General features: G+C 40.6%; 1 protein-coding gene across 1 annotated transcript; it reads left to right on the top strand.

Annotated features, from left to right (window-relative positions):
• Positions 1-1530: 1530 nt before the first annotated feature.
• Positions 1531-3870, top strand: nog2 (noggin 2). The gene has a single exon (XM_047376379.1). The coding sequence runs from the start codon at positions 2506-2508 to the stop codon at positions 3139-3141; it is 636 nt and encodes a 211-aa protein (XP_047232335.1). The 5' UTR covers positions 1531-2505; the 3' UTR covers positions 3142-3870.
• Positions 3871-13344: the final 9474 nt, after the last annotated feature.

Below are 13344 nucleotides of genomic sequence, written 5' to 3'. Positions count from 1 at the left end.
CACCATGTTTCACAGAAGGAGTGTGTGTTCTTGGTAATGTGGGTCCCCTACAGGTCTTTAAACTTCAAACTGGACTTATTTTGACTTTCTTTCAACATGAGCTTTCTTTGCAGCAGTCTAAGAAAAAGGACAGATTTGTGGAATGCACATCAAATAGTTAACAGATTCTCATACCTGAGCTGTAGATCTCTGTAGCTCCTCCAGAGTTACCAAGGGAATATTGGCTGTGCATCTGATTAATGCTCTGCTTGTGTAGCCTGTCAGTTTTGATGGACGGTCATGTCTTATTTAGATGGCAGCTGTGCCATACTGTATTTTTTAATTATGGATTTAAAAGAAGCTTGGGATATTGTTTTGTAACCTAACCCTGCTTTAATCTTCTGCACTACTATATCCCTGACATGTCTGTTGTGTTCCTTGATCTTCATAATGCTGTTTGTTCACTGAAGTTTATGGTTGTGACATCACAAAAGGTGAACAAGTGCAAGGAGTAGAATTAAATGTTGAAAGCACCATTCATTGTTTTATAGGATTTTAATAAATGGCAAAAAATGTTTTAGCAGTTTGATACTAAAGGAAGTTAACAGGTTCACATGAGCTGCACTGCAGAGAACATTCCTGCCCTATGCTTTCAAACTGTAGTAACAGATAGGGAGAGAGCATGTGGAGCGCAGTTCATGCTGGATCAACGCCCTCTAGTGACCGCAACAAGAGGCAAGAAACCAAACTGAAAAGATCAGTTCAAGTCAACATACAGTTTAGAGCGTGGAAACATCTATAAATGTTAAAAAGTCTACTTTTCTCATACAGGAGGGTGAAAATGATAAATATTCACATATCCTGGTCTAATTATGGGCTATTACAGCTAGATAGATTGTTAATAAATGTATACAATGGATATTTCCCAATTTACCATAAAGGAACCTTGTTCAAACAAAAGTAAAACGTACTGCTTACTATGGAAAAGGTTGTGCTTAGTTATCCGTGGTCATTTATAGACCCTTAATTATGAGCCTATTTTGTGACCCCTGGAGTTCAGCGGGGCCAATTCCTGTGCAGACCCAAATCTTGATGAACAAAGGTGGAATGCGATGCCCTCAGCTCCGCAGACGAGCTTCCAAACGGTTCCCATCAATTTCATGGGAAAGTTCAAGCCAAGGAAACTCTTCCATGCTTTAGTCTGAGATTGACAGCGCATTGAAACCATTAGTCTCTGCTGATGAAAGGGACAGGATAGTAGAGTTGAGTTACCGTTTGTGTGTGTGTGAGTGTGTGTTTATCTTTTTTTTTTTTTTACCAAATATTTTCTCTTATAAGTTTTTGAACATCGTTTTTTTTTCTGCATAATACGAACTAAAACTGGTGCTTTAGGACCCTGCTAATGTTTGTCATAGTGGCTGATATTTTCCACGTTGTGAGGGGAGGGGGGAGGGGGTTGAGGGGAGGGTACTCCTGCGCTGTCAATCATAGTGAAAGTGGCCGGGGTGGGCAGGCCCCTCTGACACTTTGTACTGGCGGAGGCGGATATTTAACTTGGGACTGCGCTCCTCTCGCTGCAGACACACTCTCTCTCACACAGTGAAAAGCTCCAGCGCCAAGACTCCTGCAGCATAGGAGCAACTAGGTAGGAGCTTCTGTAAGCAGTTTTTAAAGGTGTAAAAAAGGGGGGGCCCTCAGGAACCTGAAGCGTCCCAGATTATTGTGGACTGTGGCGTCATGAGTTGCAGTTCGGGGCTTTTCTGAGAGGATTCAGCAATGCTGCGCTCAGAGGAACTCTGAACTCTCCTCATTTGCACACTTTTTTCTTTTGCATGTTTTCACTTGAAGCGCACTGGTTGTTGCAAAGCCTGTTTCCTCAGGAGAGTTCCTCCAAACGAAGACAATTTTATTAGCAGTGAAAAACGGATCCGCGATTTGGAACATCATCTGGAAATATGAATGGATCTTATTTCTTGAGCTGAGATTCCGCACCCTGGACTGCTGGGAGTACCCACAAAGAGCGCAGGTTGCATGTTCACGGACTGTTCGCTCTGGGACTTTTGGCAGACATCAGCGCGTCAGGCGACGTGCAGAGAGCCGTGCGTAAAAATAACACTCATCGCCAGCTGGTGACATTCAAAAGTTGGATTTTGCTCATTCATTCCATGCTGCTCTCTCCTCGGCCGCTGTCATCCAAAGTGAAGACAGTTCGCCGCGGCTTCCAGTGCCCCCAAGGGTAACCATGGCAACCTAAAGAAATCCAAAGTGAATCTAAGGAGCGGGGTGAGGCAGGAGAGAGCTTCAATAGACAAGTTTCCGCATTTTGTGCGCTTTTTGGTGTAAGTTTTGCAAAGCTGAGCTTCATATCATCCAAACCCAACAGAGTCTATTAAAGGTAACTTCATCTAGCTTGGAACTGAACTTATGACGCCTTGTCTTGCAGACAGCAAAGCCACCCTGAAAAGAACTGAATAATTATTTTTGCCCCCACTAGAGAAGAGCCAGTGCACGTATCAAGGAGGAATAATGGGCCTTTCACAAACGCTCCTGGTTTACGCGATGGTATGCGTCCACCTCGGAGTCTCCCAGCATTTCTTTCGCCTCCGTCCGCTGCCCAGCGAGCACCTCCCCGTCCCCGACCTGAAGGAGGACCCCGATCCGGAGTACGACCCGCGGGAGCAGGACTTGGCCGAGAAGCCTTTGAGGAAAAAGCTCGGAAGCCACTTTGACCCGAGCTTCATGGCCATCACCGCGCCGCTGCCGGTGAACCTCTCCACCCCGGACGCCCAGTGGAAGCCGCCGGGCCACATGCCCAACGAAATTAAAAAGCTGGACCTCACGGAGACCCCCTACGGGAAACGGTTAAAAGTGGGCAAGAAAGCGCGGAGGAAATTCCTACAGCTTCTGTGGACCTACACGTACTGCCCCGTGGTACACACCTGGAAGGATCTGGGCGTGAGGTTCTGGCCGCGATACATCAAGGAGGGGAACTGCTCCTCCGAGCGCTCCTGCTCCTTTCCCGAGGGGATGTCCTGCAAGCCCATCAAGTCCATCAGCAAGACTTTCCTGCGGTGGTATTGCCAGGGCTTTCTAAGACAGAAATACTGTACATGGATACAGGTGCAATACCCAATCATCTCAGAGTGCAAGTGTTCGTGCTGAGTTTACTCCAAGGAAGTGGGCTGGAAATACACTTTCAATTGCACTGTTAACTCTCTACAGAGGTGGGCACCATAGCAGATCTATTTTTTTATATGGCATTTAAGTGAAATACCAACAATGTACATATTTAAGGAGAAAAAAAAAATGCAGCTATTTTTTCTAATTGAACTTGGACCATATTCAAACATTGTTTATTTTTTTCCTCCCGGAGCACTTCATGAGGAAGAGCTTTTTTATATAAATATATTTTTATGAGACATTGATGAAGGAATTCATAATATGCTACACTTCTCCAAGAGGTGACCTTTTTTTTCTTCAACTGAACAATGATGCTGTCTGTTATTTTACTGCAATGCTGCCCAGAGTTTTTGTATAATATTAATATCAATTATGATTCAACTGTAAAAAAAAGTTGAGGTTAAAGATATATATATATATATATATATATATATATATATATATATAGATAGAGGTGTGAACTCAGCTTTTTTTTGAATACTTAGTATTGTAGAAATAAACAAAGCTGTATGTTTTATTTATTATTTTAATGATTTGTGAGTATAGAGCATAAGGAAAGAAAATAGCAGAATATTACCAGAATAAATATGGAAGATGTCTACTTGAATATTTCTAAAAGTGACAAAAAAGGAAATAAAGAAAAAAGTAAGGCATATCAGTGTATATGTTATGGTTACACGTGTTAGCAATAAAGTCTATCTTTTCAATGTGTTTTAGTGTCAAAAAATGTTGCTTAAAAGAGTGTCTGCGCATAGGGGGTGTGTACACTGTAAAAAAGACATCTGTAAGATGTTAAATTTAGTCTGAAAATGTTTCAGCTAGGGATGGGCGATAGACTCAAAATCTGACCACAATATTTTGTGGGATGTGTTGCAATGATGATAAAAGTATTTTAAAATCCATCACAGTCTTTTTGGCTATTGAGTCAGAGATTCACAGAGATAATAATAAAATAAAGATCCAGTTATCAAAACGGCTACTTCATTTTCATTTAATGGTCAAACTGTATAGCTAAACAATACAGAAAGACAACATTCAATCATATTTTGAAATGCAGCATTTAATGATGCTTTCATGGAAGCAACACTAAAAAACGGTTCAAACAGCAAAACCATACAGGCGGAATCAAATCTGCAATAAGCAATAAAATCTTTTAAAAGTGTTTAAATGCCAATAAATGTTGCTTTAAAAAGTCCAGAGGGGACATTTACTTTAAGAAAATGTGACAAATTTACACTGATGAAACAACCTGTTAGAAATTAACTAACAAAACTGGTGTAACAATTGCTAACATTACAACTGAAAGTTTTTATTCACCATTTTGTACATTTAACAGCTAATAAACACCTAATTAAATTAATTGTAAGCAAGGAAATGAAAAATAAGAACTGGTTGTGATTAGTGCCCCTGAATTACACTTCAAATCTATTTTGCTATGTTGAAACTGATAAAAACTAATAAGGTTTGTCATTCATCTGCAAGCACTGCCTCAGTATTAAAATGCTAAACTAGCTCGAAAGGTTAACTTTAGCATTAGCACTGTGGCCAACGTAGGAAAAGCTGGCTACATCCAGAAATTGTTGCTTCAGCACAATTGGAACAATTTAATATCTAAACTCATTTACTGAGTTTAGATATGAAATATAACCCATACAAACATATCAACTTTAGTATTTTCTGTTGTACATTACAAGCAATAATCAAACTGTTTAATATTCCTGCAATAACTATCGTAAGAATTGAAAACAAAATGAACTGATCCGTGTTTTATATATAACACCAAGCTGAAGCAGGCAAGGATGAACGTTTGCAAGGCTTTGGCGAAGTTCCAAAAATAGAATGAAAAACCAAAGTTCATATAAGCCTCAAACAAGTCTTTTCATTTTTTGGATTTTATGTACCAAAAACAGATGATCAACTATTTGAAAAACAATGACATCATTGCCTCACCTCTGACCTAACCTTTGAACCCAATCACATGATGCATAGCCACATTAAGGCCTGGCACTTCATTGTAACATTTTCTCTCTCATTTTTGTATTAGTGAATATATTTCTAGAAAGGATGCTGTTTATATGAGAATGTATTCAGTGATCTTTAGCCTTAAACCTTGAAGTTGTTGTGTATCACACTATTAATCAGTTGTAATTTGCATGTGATTCAGACACTTACATGTGGCTCAGGCACCAAAACTAGCTGTAGCCCAGGGGCTCACTTCCTCCTAAACGCGGCCCTGGATGCATGTTGACGCTGTTTTTTGCAGCGTGCAGACAGTGGAGCGCAGTTACTTAACCGCACAAGTTTGCTTGGCTCTGTGTGGACTGCTTGTTTTTTTGTTTTTTTTTTAAAAGGCCCTGATTTACTACGCAACACATACCTGAAGCGCCTCCACAGAACTGGCATTCATTTGTCAGAGGCAGGGAGAGAGTGATAGAGATTGAGGGAGAGAGAGGGTGAGAGTCTGTGGGAGGGGGACAGAGCCACGCACATTCACCCCCACTGTCTACTGTCTGCGCATATGTTGGCTTCCAGGGATCCGAGGTGTTAACATAATGCGTAAAATATGATTCAGACATGTCAAACAGTGTCAAATGATGAAATGGCGAAGCGTCTGGGGTCTGGAAGCTCCACACAAGTTCCACTGAGGTATTTGTGTAGAGGTGGAATGAAGCAGACCGGCGCCTGTTGGAGTCTGACCGCCCCTGAGACAGAAAAAAGAGACAAGGAGAGAAAGAAAAAAACAACAAAGCGCACATAAAACAATGGTCAGCTGTTTTTCGCTTTAGCAGACCATTAATTAGAGAGTGCGCAAGTTAAACAGATATGGCCCAATTACGCGCGCTGGAGACGCGCTCATTTCCTATAAACGCCTCTCCTTTTATGGACTTTATATGATTAGTCTTTAAATGCAGGCAGCGACATAAACAGGGCTGTGGCTGAGTGTGTGCCTGTGAAGTGTTTCCAGTGAACGCATCGTGTGTGCCTCAAAGTGATTTGTGTTTTTTTGCGGGCAGAGCTGGAGTTTTGACACTTGCCGCCCGGTTATTGTGACACAGCCACTGATGGGATTTGGTAAGCAGAGGAGGAGATCGGCAGCGCGCCAGGAGGAGAAGGCGGAGGGGGGCTGCTTTCCTTACTGTCAGCTTCTTTCTTGATGATGTCTCGGGGTTTTTAGAAACTGCGTCTCTGACTCGACGGCGCCACTCAGCCGCCCCCTCTCGACTGCGCAGAATGAGGTACTTTGGGAAACAGTAACCCTTTCAGGCTCTGCCCGGAGAGTATTTTAGAAGCGTGTGAAAGGCAATACGCCGCCCTGGCTTCAGCCCGAGAGGTGCGCACCTTTTAGACTCTCATGGTCCGGGTCCAGGTGGTCCTTCAGATAAGTGCACTGATAAATCCCAACACCTCATTTATTTATAAAGTATTCTATTTCGTTGAGGTACCAAGAATCCTCTCAGTTGATGTTTTTCCATTATTGGTTGCATAATGAGGCAAATTTCATAACTAATCATCTTTCTGATATGGTTATATTAGTTCTACCTCTAGCTGTTTGCTCATAGTCCGTCTGCAACTTCAAACCCACTGTAAAGCCTCAAAATAATTCCCTCTCTAGAAACAGACACAGAATTATCAGACTCTAAAAAGTGCCGAGTTAAACAAAAACTAAATTGGGTTATTTTGCAAACTTGGGATAGGAGGTTGGAGGCGGTGCGCCACTGTTGATATTCCTGTGTGAAACACATACTGAGAACATGAGGAGTCTAAAATCGGTTGAAAAGGAGAATGAAGTCCACCGTTGAAGGTAGTTTGAGATTTTGAGATGAGATTCTTTTAAAATGTTATAAACAGCTAACATCTTAAAATCTCTTGTTTTCATTTGGCATAAATCCAGATTAGTAAGGCTGGTCCACAGGGAGAAGACCAAAGAGGACTATTACTGTTTTAAATCAATTTCAATCCCAAAAGCATCATGGTGGTTATTTTATGAACCATTAAATCAACATCACATTTGCATTTTAGAGTTATTAACACAGAAGCTGATGATTATTTAAACAGAAAATAGGATAGTTAAATTAAATATACACAAAGTAAGAGGCGGTGCGCCACCAGTAACTTTCCTGTGTGAAACATGCACTGAGAATAAAACATAGAACGTGTTTCCTTATAGAGAAGTGAGGGTATGTTAAAGTCAAGGAAGGTGCCTTAACTTAAACCGCTACAATTTTTTGCATAAACCACTAGGAGGTTGTTGAGTTAGGAGTTGTTTCAAGATGCTAGAAGTCTGCTTTGGTCCCGGCCCCTCTTAGACTAGCCATTACCTTCAGCCTTTAGCACAAACTAATCTGGATTTATACTAATGCAAACTCAGAGATAAATCTTCTGCAGGAAATATATTAGCCCACAACTTGGATTAGTAAAAAAAAATTATAACTAAGTAAATAGAAATATCAAAAAAGAAATAAATAGAAGTTCACAAGACAACAACCTTTATAATATGCCTTTTATTGACAGTTACATTTGCAGAACATAATTAGTACCCAATAAATAGCACTGTATGACATTTCTTCTTTTTTAGTTCTTCTGCATCTTTGGTTGAAACTTAAATATCAATTATTAATTAGTTAATTCTGCATGAAAATAATAGTGTTAAAACACTGCTGTGACTGTTGGACCTAGAGGAGGGGTACACCCTGGACAGGTCTCCAGTCCATTACTGGACAACACAGAGACACACAAGACACACAACCAATTTGGAGAGACCAATTAATGTAACAGTCATGTTTTCTGGCTGTGGGAGCAAGCTTGGGTAGCCAGAGAGAACCCACAGATGCACGGGGAGAGCATGCAAACTCCATGCAGAAAGACATCTTACAGCAGGACCTTCTTGCTGAAAGGTGACAGTGCTAAAAACGTCTCCACAGTGCAGCCACGACTAAAAATTGTGATAATCATTTAAATCCACTCTAACAAGGTGGCATATAAAATGTTTCTCTAACAACGTTAGCAATAACATTGTCGCTGAACTACTCAAAACTGGAAACAAATCTAAATTCTTGCACCAACACAGATATTTCTCAATCAAAGGTTATTAAAGGTCTTAGGTTTTACTAAGCTGATGCATTTATTCATAATACAGCCAATATAAAAACATCAGCCTGGTTGTTCCCTGCTGAATGTTAGACAAAACGACTGAAAACAACAGTTGTCTGAACCAACATCTTCAGTTAAATTATAATCAAAATATTTAGGTAGTATTTGTACCCAAAAGAAAGTAGACAATGTTCTTAGAACTTATAATAATATTTAATATGCTCCAAATTTCCTTTTATAGTGCACCGCATGTCTGTCTCAACAGTACAAGTTGAGCATTTTGTTAAAGAAAAAAAATATCACTGTTATTTTTGTGTATAAAGGCATCCATTATGGGTCTAGATTAAATATGGGGCACACTGAGAGGAAAAGTCTTATGAGTAACACCACTGTGTTTTCTTCGCAACTATTTCACGCCACTGATGAAATTATTCATTTACCAAAAGATTTAATCAAAACTTCCTGAAAATGTTAACTCGTTTTAGATTTGCAGTCCATGTGGCTACAGGCATGATGTTGATTGACATGCTATTGAAAGCGAGGGGATAAAAAGCAGCCAATCAGTGCCATCATCATCATCATTATCATCATCGTCATCAACGTCACATTGCATCCATATAAATGTCAACTCTCTGGTGGCCTTTACCCTGTCATATGCTCAGTGTTATTATAGTCTGTCACAGCCTGTCTGTGCTTTCATCAGCATATAAATGGACCCACAATAATAAATACCGTTCGGACGCCTCATACACATCAACACCCTCATGTGGGTGGAAGATAAAGCACACATTTGCTGGCTGTAAGGAGGGTTAAATAAAGGCCTGGAGACAATTAGGATGGGGCTGATGGGGAACTAAATGGGGGGAGGGGGGACATGCTGTGAAGCTGGCGAGCCTCCTGTCCCTTGATGACTGCCAATTATGATGGATTGGAGTCAGATTGGGAGGGACTGGGGTCTGCAGTGGCTTTCACTCAAACATTAACGACACGCCCACACCTACATGTTTTTGTCAAAAAGAGTAAGTATGAAAGCACGCAGGCACACACACACAGAAGTAGTACCATGAGCTGTGTGTAAGAAAGACAGAGACTGGAGACTATAAGGTTTGTGGTTGTGAGTAAAACCCAAACCTCATAGTTGTAAAAGCCAATGAGTCAGCACAGCTGAGGTTATTGATGATGACAGGGTATTAGATAGCGCACTGAGAGGAGTGAGGGTACACACACACACACACACACACACACACACACACACACACTCAGAGTTACCACAGATGGTGCCCAGCATTCCATCTCAGTACCACCAAATCTAAGCTGTGGTGTCTGAAGCCCGTATAAGTGTGCACATGTATGTCTGTCAAACAGTTGCTTTTGCTGCATCAGAAATGAGAGACGTTCTCTAATGGCTGACTATGCTGTGATCCTGTTACTAAAAAAGCCCTTTTTGTTTGCTTGAAGTTTTTGCATGCCGTGCAGTTTCTTATTATTTTTAAAAAACTGATTTTGAGATTGGAATTCCAAAGATTTCTTACCAAAACTGTAAGTCCCTTTTAGTTTCAGCTACTCGTCTTATGTCAACCATAGATCTCTGTAAACATACCTGACCCAAAGTGACAAGCAGCAAATCTCTGCAAATTACAGGTGATTGGAATCAGTTCCTGTCACTGCTAACAGGAGGGGCTTGAAGTTATTAAGCAGACAAGTAAATTATATTTGTACAACCACTCTTCAGTGTTCTCTTGCAAAAAAAAAAAAAATTGCAGCCACAAAATGTATTTTACCTGGATTTTCTGTGAAAGACAGACCCTCAGTAGTATATAATAGTGAAATCGAAAGAAAATGGTACACGGTTTTATTTTATTTTCTCATAAACAATAGTAAGCAAAGGGAGACATGCATTAATATTCAGCTTCCTTTACTCTGACTGTGCTAAATGGAGTTTTGATGAAAATTCAATCTGGAAGACTCACCTCTACCACTGGCTCCATAGTATGACTCCATCATGCGTCTCCTCTCCAACCAATCAACGTCAAGTCTGCATTCCTCCTCAGCCAATCACCCTTCAAGGCTTCACTTTTGAGGACCTCCAACTATGGATCTCCCTGCTCTCCAGCCATTTTTATTGTGAGTCTTTACAGGATTGAAATGATATCCAGCACAACAAATTGCCTGAACTGATCCAGGCAAGCAGACCATTGGTCAGAGAACAAAGAAAAGAAGACCATGGTAACTTTGGAAGAACTACAAAGATAAACATCTCAGGTGGGATAATATTTTGACAGGACAACCATTAATTGTGCTCCTTATAAATCTGGCATTTGTGGAAAACTAGAATGAAGAAACACTCTCTAATAAAAATGTAAAACAGGGGTCTCAAACTTTAGTTCTGACAGTGTTTTAGGTGTGTCTCTGCTTCATCGCACCTGAATCAGATAACTGGGTCATTAGCGGGGCTCTGTAGAACTTGATTGCACACTGAGGAGATCATTTGATTCAGATGTGTTGGACCAGGAATGAATCTCTAAGTTGAAAGGATACAAGCTCCCCTGATGACCTGAGTAAAATCCATTCTTTAAAAGACCCTATTTGTTGTTTGCCACAAACCATGTTGGAGACTTGGCTAACATGTGGAAGAAGGTGGCCTTATCATTTTCTTCTCCATGGTTGCATTTTTAATACTTTTTGTTCAAATTATTGCTACGTATTCACACTAATAATTTATCCCTACTGCTTTTTTAAAAAGCAATACATATTTAAATATTGTTTCTTTAAGGTGAAATGCATCCTCAAAGTCCAGTTCAACATATATGGCTGCCAAAATATATTGTAGCATTCTACCTGCCTCGAATGTTGCTGTGCTTCTACCATTTTAAAGAGGCACAGTGCGAGAGTCACATTCTTTCAGTCAAACTTGGGGATTAGCCAATTCGGTGTAACTCTTGTTAGATGCAACAGATACTGTACACCCAGAGCGCAAGCTAAAAATAGAACTGTGGGCCGTGTTGTGCTTTCAGGGCTGGAAATAGAGCATTTTCTCAGCCCTGTTTCCATGGTGAGCTGTGCTTTCTACTACTGCCGGCACATGTCCACAGCCCTGTCACACTAACGACTCGAGCATAATACCTTCAGTTTTACTGTTTTTAATATTATTTTCTCCCATATAACACACTCAGACTGTATTCAACACCTGCCCACACAGATATTTTGTGCTTTTGATAAATAATAGGTTCCCTGTCATAAAAGCCACATACATCCCTTCACATTTGAGTCCTTGGCTTGATCTCGATATTACACACATACACACTAAGTTTTTCCACTCATAAAAATCAATATTTTCCTCATGAATCTTCCCTTGCCTGATTACTGCACACACACACACCTCCCCCTCACAGACTGCCCGGTTGCTGTCTCCCAGTACCCCTCTGTGCGCTGAGATGGCATGCTGAGAATGTTTACTTTCACCACAGCGTGTATTTACAGAACCTAATAGTTTTTAAGGCTGCAATGGCGCCTCGCTTCGCAACATGTGCACAACCTAACTACTCCTTCGAACTTCCAAACATTTACCTACACAAGTAGAAAACATGTATCACTAGCCCCCGCCTCCCAGCCAAACAGCAAATCACGCTTCTGGTATCTGGGGTTTTGCAGTGGTGTGAGCTCCAGCGCTGGCCAGGTGATATGAGGAGGGAGCAAACATCAGAATGTGGTGCTTACCTTCTGCACTCTAGGGTGGTGAGGCTAAGAATTAGCTGCTTGAAAGCATGGCAGCTATGAGAGACTGATTGAATTAACAAAGTGCTTGCAGTGAATGGACACAAAATCTCTTGAATGGTCGAGATTTTGTGACTTAGCATATAATCAAGCTAGATAGTTGATATTTTTAGATTTAATGCAGTACACTGATTAAAGGTTACTTATGTTACAGTGCCTTGCAAAAGTATTTAAAGCTCTTAAACCTTCTTGCAATTTGTCCCATTACATTACAGATACAAACTACAATCTATTTTATTGTTGTTTTATTTTATAAAGCAACAGAAAGTGGTACATAATTTTGAAGTGGAAGCAAAATGGTTCATGGTTTTAATTTCTGCTTAAATTTTACATTTGAATTCAGCCCCCTTTACTCTGAAACCCTGAAATACAATCTAGGGCAATCAGTTGCCTTCAGAAATCAGCTGATCGGTAAATAGAGTCCAACTTAATCTCAGTGTAACTGTTCTGTGACCTCAGAGGTTTCTTAGAGAACATTAGAGAACAAACAGCCTCATGAAGACCAAGGAACAAAGCAGATAGGTCAGAGAGAAAGTTGTGGAGGCGTTTAAAGCAGGATCAGGTTCTAAAACAATATCTCAAGCTTTGAACATCTCGGAGAGCTCTGTTCAATCCATCATCTGGATGTGGAGAGAGGATGGACCCACCGCAGACCTACAAAACACAGGAACGTACACCTAAACTCACCAGGCAAGAACAGCATTAATCAAAGACGCCAATAGAATAGCTGTAGAGATAAATCACTCGGATGGAAGAATTTGTCAACACAACTATTACAAATTAGTCCAGACTTAAAGGTTGTAAAATGGAGACAGAATCACATTGCTGGTCCCGAGCTTTCATTCTCGGGACCAGCATCTCTTTGCCACACTCAGCGGCTCAACAGGACATCAGTCAGTTCTGCTGCGGTGGGAGGAGTTACCATTCAGCCCTGTTTCGGACCCTGCAGTGGAAACGCTCACAAAAAAAGCCAGATTAAATGGAATAAATAATTACTTTCCAGTCTCATAGTTGAGATGCACTTGTTTCTGTTAATTTAAGTTGATACATCCAAACATGCTTCCATCCATTGTCTATGCCCATGTATCCATGGATACATGGAAATTGTTCTCTGAACCAACCACATCATATTTGAATTATACAGAAAATACATTGCACCCTATATATTAACGATATACCAGACGAATGTCCATCTGCAACATGAGAAATGTGTGCAGATACAAAACTAAGACTCAAGCTGCTAATAAACTTTCATTAGCAATGGTATCTGCTCTAAACTGGTTAAACAATTCATGTTTATACTTAAATCTGGCGCGGCAC

Source organism: Girardinichthys multiradiatus, chromosome 10 (genome assembly GCF_021462225.1).
Source record: "Girardinichthys multiradiatus isolate DD_20200921_A chromosome 10, DD_fGirMul_XY1, whole genome shotgun sequence".
Classification (NCBI taxonomy): Eukaryota; Metazoa; Chordata; class Actinopteri; order Cyprinodontiformes; family Goodeidae; genus Girardinichthys; species Girardinichthys multiradiatus.
Note: the sequence above shows the minus strand (reverse complement) of the source record. Positions and strands in the feature narration are given on the sequence as shown.

Bases quoted from the DNA above. Each gene is read 5' to 3' on its own strand.
- nog2 (XM_047376379.1), top strand. From the start codon at position 2,506: ATGGGCCTTTCACAAACGCTCCTGGTTTACGCGATGGTATGCGTCCAC.